The sequence below is a fragment of the Rhipicephalus microplus genome, chromosome 2 (genome assembly GCF_043290135.1).
Source record: "Rhipicephalus microplus isolate Deutch F79 chromosome 2, USDA_Rmic, whole genome shotgun sequence".
NCBI classification, from domain to species: Eukaryota; Metazoa; Arthropoda; class Arachnida; order Ixodida; family Ixodidae; genus Rhipicephalus; species Rhipicephalus microplus.
Genome location: NC_134701.1, coordinates 112720750 through 112733148, shown reverse-complemented (window position 1 = coordinate 112733148; position 12399 = coordinate 112720750). Strand labels below are relative to the sequence as shown.

Genomic DNA, 12399 nt, shown 5'->3' with positions numbered 1-12399 from the left:
AACAAATGAGTTCTCCAAGTACAACCTACATCAGTAGGTTGTACTTGGAGAACCAAATCCACCAACTTGTAACGCTTGCTTAAGAGCACTCGTAGCACTTGTATTTTGGGAACTTGTAGTTTATTGAGTCGGGTGTGGCGGGTCAAATTGGGCGCAGGAGGCACCACACTAAGTTATTCAGAGGTATATAATTTTTGAATGACTGGGCCCTAGATTAGCTGTAATCGGCGTTTCACTCACCTGAAGTTCCTTCATTGTGCAAGGTTACAGTTATCATGCATGAGCTGCAGCTGAACCGCAAACTGTGTGGGAGAAGTGACACCTGAGCAGCACTGCATGGCGCCTAAAAATTGCTGTGTCACCGTATGATTTGGAAGTAGCACGCATGGAAAAATCAATGTTGGCCGCTCACTATCCCACCTTTGTTGAATCTAGAGGAACTCTTACCACACTGAGTGCTTGTGTATGTCAACATCTGTGAAGTTTGTGTTAGCTCGATTTCAGTTGCGCTAAGACAGAACATAGCTTTACTCATAGGCACCCCCCTTATCTAGAGCAGAGCTTCGAACAAGTCTTGTAGATGTAATCGATGCTGCTGGCTGAAAAGCCGTAAATGACAACTTGGGCATGCCGTAATCTCCGACTTGTCGCTATATTAGCTGCGAAGCAACATAGAAATAAGTACAATTCAAAAGTCCCAAGATTGCGTGTGAGTATGCTGCTGATCTGAAGTTAAAGACTCTCCTGTTATACTGATGGCATGAGCTTTGAGTACCCATGAATAATGTGATGGAGGAAACATTTCTATGAAAAAGCAGTGAAGTATGTTTGACAACTTCTGAAGTGTAATATATAACGATAATATAGCTACATGTCTTGCAAAATAAAGCGTGTCCGCATTTGTGTTTACGTTTTGTTTTCACAAAAAATAAATACAATAATTAGGCAGCGCCTTGTACAGCAGCATTTCGTTATTCAGAACCACAACTTTTTACGGGCATGACGTTAACTTAGGAATTATTTGTCTAATTAATGAAACAAAGAAATTCTCAGCGCAGTTTGGCGTTCTCAATATTAGAAAAAGCTGCAGTGCACTGAAGATCATTGGTGAACTTTGCAGAAGTTGAACATCGGTAGTAATATTGTGAAATAACACGTGCAGTATTACTGGCACTGCACGTAGTGAATAAGGAAAGGTTTATTATTTCGTTTTACAATACAAACAGATGTGATATACGTACAATGGTTAAGCCATCCTCTTCAGACAAATGCACAGATGCCATCTGTTCTTCATCATGATACAAGTTTTTCTCCAGTTCAGAACCCCTCATCTGCAAAAAAATATGTTTAATAAAAAGATTTTACGGCAAAACATACAACAACTTGGTGGTCACAACAACGTTGGAGGAGCCTACAAACTAATAAATTTTTAAGAGGCTCTGGTAGAATCTTTTTAAGCGATACTACCGATAAAATAATTATGTCAGTGGCCATGCGCACGCACCTCGTTTATAAAAAACAACCGCCAATTATAGCTTACCACGTATGCAAAATGAGGCGGAAATGTTGTAGGCCCGTGTACTCAGATTTGCGCGCACGTTAAAGAACCCCAGGTGGTCAAACTTTCTGGAGCACTCCACTACGGCGTCTCGCATAATCAAATGGTGGTTTTGGGACGTTAAACCCCACAAATAAATCAACGTATGCAAAATGAATTGTAAAGTACTTGTAATTTAACTATGCAATAAACACAGCTCGTTCCTTACAGGGACATCAACACGGCTTTAACGTAAACAATTGACAACCACATACGTGACGGCTTTGTGTTGGCTACTGCGTTTGATGCGAGTGCCTTTTGAAGCAGTTTTGGACGAGGCGCTCAGTAAATGCGTTGACGTAGCTGGCGCCCGCCACAAGTGCATAATTACTTTATCAACACACATGACAAGATGAGCCCCCAAAAGACCACTGTGTTATACCAAGTCTCTTGGGCGCTACATTGCACAAAACCGTAACAGGATACTGAAAAATGAATGAATTAGAAGTCATGAGCATTTCCGGAAACATCACGACGAGTCCGACAAAACTAGAACATTGTTTCAACCCTATGATATAGAAAGAAGGTCTAGCGTTCAGTGTATAAGTGTAAACGAACCATACGGCATGAGAAGGTGGCCTCTCCCTGCTGATCAAGAATCAATTTTTCTTGTCCTCTTTTTCCGCACAATACCAAAGCCAAAGCTATCTTTTTTGTGAAGTGACGTGTGACTCAGAGACTGAATTCATTGCGTGTTTTTATCAGAACATGTCATCTAGTTATGAAAGCACATTCATGATTCAACGATTGACGCAACACAACATGCTAAGCTCGAGAAGATTGCTGATGAATAATTTTAGTTTGGCTGACGTAGACTGGAAGGCTATGGATGAGTCGTCCTCAACTTTGAATGCTTGCTTAGCATTTTTTTTTGCCTCTCTTTTGACATTACTCAGCAAGTCTTCAACGAGGCTACACGCACGCGAGACGCCGCAAAAAAGGCTCTGAATCTTATTCTCCTTCGCCAATGCTTTGGATAAGTGCTAATAAATCAGTTGTAAATATAACCATTACGTAAAACTAAGAACTGCAATAAGGTTCATGATTTACCAACGCACTAATAAATCGTATTGAAATATCAGTGAACAAACACTTTCAAATAGGGAATGACAGCAGTATACTAACCCGCTGACACAATGAAATAATTATCTATTTAGACCTCAGCCATGACGCATTACGCGACATAAAGAGTTTCCGGATTACCTTAAATTAGATTGCACTTTTAAATGCGAAGAATTTCTTAGTGAACTTGGGTGACTTGGAGCTTATCTATCTATCTATCTATCTATCTATCTATCTATCTATCGATTTGATTTGTGAGGTTTAACGTCCCAAAACAACCACATGATTATGAGAAACGCCATAGTGAAGGGCTCCGGAAATTTGGACCACCTGGGGTTCTTTAACGTGCACCCAAATCTAAGTACACGGTATCTATCTATCTATCTATCTATCTATCTATCTATCTATCTATCTATCTATCTATCTATCTATCTATCTATCTATCTATCTATCTATCTATCTACCTATCTATCTATCTATGTATCTATCTATCTATATATCTATCTATCTATCTATCTATCCATCTATCTATCTATTTATCTATCTATCTATCTATCTATCTATCTATCTATCTATCTATCTATCTATCTATCTATCTATCTATCTATCTATCTAGCGGCCTACGACTTTTAGCTTCCTGGTCGTTTCAATAATGCTATCGATACCAAAGTTGATATGGCACAACATGACTCTATGAAGAACATATTTGAGTAGTCATTACAGTAAAATCATGACATCTATGTCATAAATGTCCTGATTCACATTTCAAGGTCCTGCAGCTCTTTCGGTGGTTTTGTTCACATGGCATGCTGCAAAACTGGTATGGTATGACATGATTGCATGGTGAACACAAGCGGCACACCCTACCATCGAAATCATGAGTAGCGTGTCATGTAGGAACATGACTACTTGCCACGCTCATGATGCGTTGGCGGCCGTTTCGCTAGCTTCATTTATAACAAACTTGGCAATGCGGGTTGCGAATGAATCACACAGGTATGATACTGGTGCAAACATGATAATCATGAGATGCGTGTCATGTAACTGTTTCCTTTGGACACGACACCGCATCGAGAATGGGTCGCTTACCACTACTGTATTTTCAGGTTAGTTACCTTGAGTGCGCTGTTTGTGTGAAGAGCGACAATCGTTTTCTGATTGCGGTGTCGTGCCCAGCGGCATTGTTCGATTCTGTGAGGCGAGCATGCTGTCTTCCGACACGCCTGTGCCATGCTCTGATTGAACTGTTGCTCATCGTTTGTGGCGATGTCGAGATGAACCCTGGGCCTACCTTGGAAAACAAGGTCGCCACAGTTTTGGAGGTTGTCGGCAGGCTTGAGGCTGGGCAGGCCAGAATACTCAGTGAATTGAAAAGTGTTCGGGAAAGGCAAGATGTGGCTGACCAGCAGATTAAGCAATTGGCGGAAAGAGTTACTGCCTTGGAAACCGCAAAGAATGCAGTTGATTCCACTGTACTCGATTCTGTGCCTAATGAGTCTTTGCGCAATATTACTGATAGGCTACAGTCGATAACGATGAGATGTGATGACGCGGAAAACAGGCAACGGCGGGACAATCTGTTCTTTTTTGGTATAGATGACGAAGACAAAGAAAATTGGGCAACATCCGAGGAAAAAATAATAATAACTTTCATAACTTTCTGTTCTCAAAAACTTGGCATCCCACTAACAAACGACCACTTTGAACGGGTACATAGACTAGGAAAGTACAAGACTTATAAGCAGCGGCCAATCATAGCTAAAATGAGTTCCTTTAAAAACAAACAAAAAGTTCTTTCTGCCGCGCATAAACTAAAGGGTACGGACTTTTCGATTGGTGAGGACTTCTCGCCATCTACACGTTATTGTAGGAAAAAGTTAATTGAATTCACCAAACGCTTAAAGAAGCCAATAAAGTTGTCAGTGGACAAACTGCGCATTGATGACGAGACCTACATGAATGATCACGCAACGGATTCCGTTGTACTTCACAAAACATAGCAAAGAAAGCATGCACACGCAACGGAACCTAAGTGTTCAGATTACTATAACAAGTCACCATTCATGCAGTTATGTTTTACTAACATACGCAGCCTTATACCCAAACGCGATCAGCTTTGCTCGTTCTTAGAAGATAGTAACCCTGACATTTTAGCAATAACAGAGACTTGGCTTCATTCTGATATACCCGACCACGAGCTTCTCCCCGATAACAGCGCCTACAACATATTTAGGCATGACCGCGATAAAAAAAGAGGCGGTGGCGTTCTACTAGCTATTGAAAAAACACTTTCATCCTTTTGCGTCAATATAGACTCCACTATTGAAATTGTATGGGCTGCATGCATCACATCAGCAACAAAAATATTGATAGGTGTCTGCTATCGCCCTCCCGACTCGGATAACTCGTTTGTAGAGGAGCTGCGCAAAAGCGTTGATTCCGTAATTCGGCAATGCTCTCCTGATAATATATACTTACTCGGCGACTTTAATTTTCCCCAGATTGATTGGTCTCTCCTAACTTCTACCTGCCACGAAGAATTGGAATTTGTATGCCTAACCCTAGATTATAACCTCTTTCAAGTAGTCAAGGAACCGACTCGTGGTAAAAACATTTTAGACTTAATTTTAACTAGCGCTCATGAGACTGTTAGTTCTATTCTGCACGTAGATGGTTTCAGTGACCATAAGCTACTTTAAATAACACTTAGCCTCCCAACCCACGTATTACATAGCACTGTTAAAAAAATTCGGGACTATAACAGAGGTAATTACGAAGGTATAAATGATGAACCGGATGCTTTTTACGATCAGGTTTTTCTTCCATCTTTCCCATACCGATCAGTCAACAAAAACTGGATTCTCTTCAAAAACAAAATCATTAGTTTGGTTCATAAATATATTCCCCTAATTTCTATCTCTAACGACCATAAAAATCCCTGGTTTAACAAAACGCTTAAGTCTCATAGATCAAGGAAGAAGCGGCTCTACAAAATTGCAAAACGCACTTCGAGCCCTTCAGATTGGGAAAAGTACAAGGGTTCTTTGAAAGAGTACTGCTTGCTTGTAAGCAAAGCGAAATCTAAATATTTTACACACGATTTGCCTTCTATGTTAAATACTAATTCGAAAAAATTCTGGCAAGTAATTTCCCCTCACAATGCTACCACATCTGTCAGTATACAAGATGCTAACCATATGCTTCTATCAGATGTAGATAGCGCTTCAGTGTTGAACTCATTTTTTTCATCTGTGTTCACGTGTGAGGATCATTCCAGAGTGCCAGAAGTTCCCGAGTTTGATTTTACTATAATGGAACCTATTGCCGTCAGCACTGAAGGAATTGCGAATCTTATTGGAAAACTTAAATTATCAACTTCTTCAGGCATTGACAACATTATTTCCAAGGTGCTCAAAAACACGTCATTATGCTCAAGTAAAATCCTGTACCACATCTTCACGCAATCTTTATCAACAGGACACTTGCCGGCTGATTGGAAAATAGGTAAAGTAGTTCCCTCATTTAAAAGTGGCAATAGATACTCACCAGAAAATTATCGCCCCATATTACTAACATGCATTTGCTGCAAGATGCTTCAGCATATCATTTCTTCGCACGTTTATTGTCATTTAGAAACCAATAAATTCTTTTTTGAGAATCAGCATGGATTTAGGCGAGGTTTTTCTTGCGACACCCAATTACTGGAATTTACCACTGATCTTCACTTCAATATGGATAATAATTTACAAACTGACTGCATTTTCCTAGATTTTTCTAAAGCATTCGACCGCGTACCTCATTCCCGTCTGATTTCAAAGTTAACAGAACTTCGTTTAGATTCGCTAACCTTATCATGGATCCGTAACTTTTTGTCTTTTCGAAAGCAGTTCACTCTGGTTAATACCTCTTCCTCTCCAATTTCCGATGTCACCTCCGGAGTGCCTCAGGGTAGCGTCTTGGGGCCACTACTTTTTCTAATCTACATTATTGATCTTCCAAATAATATTTCTTCGTCAATACGGCTTTTTGCTGACGATTGCATTCGATACCGTTCTTTAACTAGTACCGATGACCACCTTGCTCTCCAAAAAGACCTTAATCTCATTACCAACTGGTGTGGTGCATGGCAAATGACTTTAAATTTATCAAAATGTAATGTAATATCCTTTAGTCGAAAAAAATTAACTGTTGAATTTGATTGCTCCATAAATAATTCCAACGTGTCACGGTCGTCTTCGTATAAGTACCTCGGCGTTCATTTCACTTCTAATCTTACTTGGGGGGCACATGTAACCTACATATCTGCAAACGCATCAAGAACACTGGGATACTTACGTCGAAACCTACGAAACGCGCCAAATAATGTCCGCAAACAAGCTTACTTAACCTTTGTTCGCCCACAGCTGGAATTTGCATCACCCATATGGTCCCCCTTCCAAGCCTATCTCATTAACCAGCTAGAAGCTGTGCAAAACAGGGCGGCACGGTTCATTTCACGTATTTACAGTCGCCCCTCGAGCGTCACACAAATAAAACGTGACCTTTCATAACAGCATCTAGACATACGGTGCACAGTTGCCGTCCTGTCTTTGCTTCATAAATATATTCACGCGTCCAGGCCACCACCCTTCCCACTAACGGCACCATTGCGCATGTCTAAACGACTTCACCGTCAGCGAAGCATCACACGCATCTTTGGAAAAACAAAATCATTCAATTCATCAGCTTTGCCTCACGCCGTAGCACTCTGGAATGAACTACCCGACGTCATTGTCAATTTAACTAATCTTGAAAATTTTCGCGAGCAATTAATGATACATCTATCTCAATAGCATTGTATAACCTCTTTGAATTCTGTTTTTGTTCTTTGTTCATTTTTGCGGCTGGGAAATTCTTGTTGTTGCTTAAAGCCCCTCTTTGTCATTTGTGCAACCACTGTTATTAGTTCCAATGGTATTACTTGCTTTGTATATTTATCAGTTATTAGTTATTAGTTGCTCTGTAGTTGCTTTCCTTTGTAGTTGCTTTGTATTGTGACAGTATTATCACCCACTATAGAATTCTTTCCTATGTACCCCCCTTACTCTATGCTCCGTAATAGAGCCTGTAAGGTATTTTTAAATAAATAAATAAATAAACATGACTACATGCTACGCTTCTAAAGCGCTCGTGCCCGTTCCGCTGGGTTCACATGTACAAACTCGGTAAAACGTGACGCGAATGAATGTCATAGGTAATGACAAATCCGAACATGATAATGACGACATGCGTGTCGTGTAACAACATGACTACATGCTACACTATTGATGCGCTCGCGGCCGTTTCGCTAGATACACATATGCCCGATTTGGTATTAGGTGACGTCAATGGATGACAAAGGTGTGTGACTGGTGCAAACATGAAATTCATGAGATGCGTGTCATGTGATAAGAAGACTACATGCCGCAGTCAAGGTGACACTACATTTCGAAGTGACGCGATGCGCGTGCTCGCCGGCGTTCATTTCGTCGCGTCATGCCAGCGTCGCGACGCCAGGCATGACGTTTTAGGGGCGAAGCTCCTGTTTAGAAAAAGTTTATTCTTTCATGGGACGCAACAAACCTAAGAGACAAGCGTCTGTATAACAGGCACAATAACAAACAAAAGACAAAGCACAACATACACTACACATTTAAACTAAAGTGTCCAAGTCCGTACGATGTCCATAGTCCGTTGTACTAATAACTGAACATATACTACGTAAATGCACTAATCACAATATGGACAATGCACATGATGATATATGTACAGAATTTACAAGACTTGGTGAAGATGTTAGAAAATATGTACAACAGGTATCAATATTCATAAAGGTTACATAACTTACAGCGTTAGAATGAAGTGCATATATAGGAGAGCTCACACCCATATTGAACACACACAAACACATAAAAATAGTGAGCACATAGTGATTACATGCACCATTCAGACATTGACAGGTGACCTGGCTATAGGAACCAGGCCAGGTGGAAAACTAATTGAACGCGTCTGTCAACTACGGACAGAAAGCGGCACGACCATTGTCGTAGAAATTCTTCCTCCCCAAAGAAGAACAATTCCTCCGACAGAAACGATATGAGTTCAGAGTAGAGGCGTTCCAGTATTGAAAAAAGAGCACGACGACGATGATCTGCCGCAACAGCTTCGCACCTATTACGCCATAAACAAAAAGCTCCCGCAGCTATTAGAAGGCGTGCAAAGCGACTACGCGGGCAGCGACCAGATGTTACAAAGCGATTAACACCTAGGCCGTGAAAACTAGTGTTAACTGACTTCCAAAACACCTTTGCAATGACACATTGCTGCAGCATATGCTGGTTAGACTCCTGTAACGGGCAGTTTGGACAAGTGGAAGATGGGACCATGCCCCACCTCTCCAGTCTGTCCCGTGTTGGGAGTACTCTCCATCCAAGACGCCACATAAAGTCACGGAGGTGACCAGGCAAAAACAATGCCGTTATCGCGCTCCAGGAGACATGTCTCGATCGTGCTAGACGGGCTGGAGGAACCAGAGGAAGCAGAAGAGCCGCCGTTGTATCTACAAGCGAAGCTCCTGTTTAGAAAAAGTTTATTCTTTCATAGGACGAAACAAACCTAAGAGACAAGCGTCTGTATAACAGGTACAATAACAAACAAAAGACAAAGCACAACATACACTACACATTTAAACTAAAGTGTCCAAGTCCGTAGCATGTCCATAGTCCGTTGTACTAATAACTGTACATATACTACGTAAATGCACTAATCACAATATGGACAATGTACATGATGATATATGTACAGAATTTACAAGACTTAGTGAAGATGTTAGAAAATATGTACAACAGGTATTAATATTCATAAGGGTTACATAACTTACAGCGTTCGAATGAAATGCATATATAGGAGAGCTAACACCCATATTGAACACACACAAACACATAAAAATAGTAAGCACATAGTGATTACATGCACCAATCAGATATTGACTTATGGCGTGGCTTGTGCGTCTCTCATAGTACGTAACCAGCAGTGGCACATACCCGAATTAGGTATAACATTTGACCTCCAAGATGATGCCGGTGAGAGATTTCATTTGTGCGTTGTTTAACAATAAAAAATAGTGCTCATTGTACATGCCCGTGGCTGCTGATGGGGAATGAGAGACAGGAGCATTAGGCTTTTAGTCAACGCGCACGCTGCGATCCCCATTAGCAGCCATTGGCATGTACATTGAGCACTATCGGACAAGAAAGGGTTGCTACATTATACTCACTGGGTGTAACCTCCATAGTTTTAGACAGGTTTACCGAGCGTTGAGCCGCAGGCCCATAAATACAATGAACTAGTATATACCGTGAATGAATTCGAGGTGGTTAAATGGGGGAAGCAGATACGAAGCGCAAGCCGTAAGAAATTAAAAGCTCAATCCTCTTGTCTCTCATTTCACATTAGCAGCCACTGGCATGCACATTGAGCACTATCTGACAGGGAAAGGTTGCTACGTTATACTCGCTGGGCGTAACCTCCTTGGTTTTAGAAAGGTTTAGCGAGCATTGGGCCGCAGTGCCATGAGTACAGTGAACTAGTATATACCATGAACTCAAGGTGGTTGAAGGTGGGAAGTAGACCCGAAGCGCAAGCCGTAAGAAAGTGTGCGTGTGCCACCTCTGGTTTAGTCCTTGGAATGTCCACTGAATGGCGGTGTTTCTATAAGGGATAAAAAGATGCGAAATGGTGGGACTTGGAGTGTTGAATAGGTGGACGAACGGACACACAGACAGATCCATGGATGGACGCATGAACGGACGCAGGGGCGGATGCATGAACGAACGCAGGGACGGGCGCGCGAACAGATGCATGGACGGTCACACAGACGGACGCATGGATGGACGAATGCTTCGCCCCACTCTCCATCATTCACTCAGTGGATATGCTGCCATTTTTTTTTTCATATACTCCCAGCCGTGCGCCGCGCTGCGTTGCATTGAAGCATTCCCGTTTCAGCGTGTCCGGCGTCCCTCTGTCTCGAAAAGAGAGAAACCCGTTGTTGTCTGGGTAACGCATTAGCGGGAATTTTGGGCCGGGTGCCATCGGGCTGCGCCGACGGTCGCTGGTCGCGCTTGGCGTGAGACTATAGAGCGCTTGCGCCCCGCCGTGGTGGTCTAAGGGCTAAGGTTCTCGGCTGCTGACCCGCAGGTCGCGGGATCGAATCCCGGCTAGGCGGCTGCACTTCCGATGGAGGCGGAAGTTTTGTAGGCCCGTGCGCTTAGATTTGGGTGCACGTTAAAGAACCCGAGGTGGTCGAAATTTCTGTTGCCCTCCACTACGGCGTCTCTCGTAATCATATGGCGGTTTTGCGGCGTTAAACCCCACATATCAATATACAGTGCTCGCGTTTTGCTAACGTAACGTCGCTGTGCCCAGCGTGCGCGCGCGTCAACGCTACATTGTAGTATATAGAGCCCTTCATGATGCGCTCGCGGCCGTTTTCCTAGCTTGACATATACTAAATTTGGTGTTACGTGACGTCAATGGGTGACGAAATATATGACTGGCGCAAACATGATAATGTTGATACACGTGTCAAAGAAAAACATGACACAATACCACGCTCATAGCATGTTCCCGACCGTTTCGCTAGCTCTGCATATACTAAATTTGGTATCACATAAAGTGAATAGATGACGGAGGTAAACAATACATCTAAACCTAATAATCATGACACGGAAATCGTGTACGGCATCATTCACCTCAACCTCGTAACGTTTTGCTAATTTCAAAGTGACATATTAATGCCCCGCCGCGGTGGTCTAGTGGCTAAGGTACTCGGCTGCTGACCCGCAGGTCACGGGTTCGATTCCCGGCTGCGGCGGCTGCATTTCCGATGGAGGCGGAAATGTTGTAGGCCCGTGTACTCAGATTTGGGTGCACGTTAAAGAACCCCAGGTGGTCAAAATTCCCGGAGCCCTCCACTACGGCGTCTCTCATAATCAAATGGTGGTTTTGGGACGTTAAACCCCACAAATCAATCAAAGTGACATATCAACTTTTCCTACTAGTGCTTCTCATATCAACAATTCCCACTTTTCGTGAGATCTGGCAATTTTTTCGTATTGATAAATATGCCCTCCTGCCCGCCAAAAACTAAAAGGCGAAAGGTCAAACCCATGGGTCACGCACAAGCCGAGATCTCGCATGAATTGGCCTTATGTAACAGTGATAACTGGCCAAGGGTGTCCATGAACTTGAAACTGCAGTACGTTAAAGCTGATTTTTTAGATAAAGCCATGGCAGCAAACGTCCAAAATATGAACCTACATCTATCAAATTTTCTTGAAAATAGCCACTTCACGTAATGAAAATGCTTCAGGGTAAAGATGTTAGCAGAGCAACTACCTGTAGAAGAAAATTATTCGGAAGCTGATTGCACTAATGAACTTTTTCAGTCAGTATTCACAACCTAAACAGAAATACACTCAGTCAGATCGCGCATTATCACGAGCATGAACCTTCTGTAATAAAATTATTCCGAAAAATATAGTGGTACCATCAACATTACGAATGCATTGCTTCGAGGTAAGCAGATTGGAATAGCACACATATCGGGCTAACTTTAGACGCGTAGCAATTGCTTGCGTACTGCTGGACTTTGGGCGTATCTATCTATCTATCTATCTATCTATCTATCTATCTATCTATCTATCTATCTATCTATCTAT

The 12399-nt window shown here is 42.2% G+C and overlaps 1 protein-coding gene across 1 annotated transcript in view; it reads right to left on the bottom strand.

Annotated features, from left to right (window-relative positions):
* The window catches only part of LOC119169776 (venom metalloproteinase BumaMPs1-like), a 181833-nt gene that overhangs the window by 130162 nt on the left and 39272 nt on the right, over nt 1-12399 (bottom strand). Inside the window, exon 3 of the mRNA XM_075886704.1 lies at nt 1242-1331. Within this exon, the coding sequence (XP_075742819.1) occupies nt 1242-1331 (90 nt within the window). The remainder of the gene's footprint in view (nt 1-1241; nt 1332-12399) is intronic.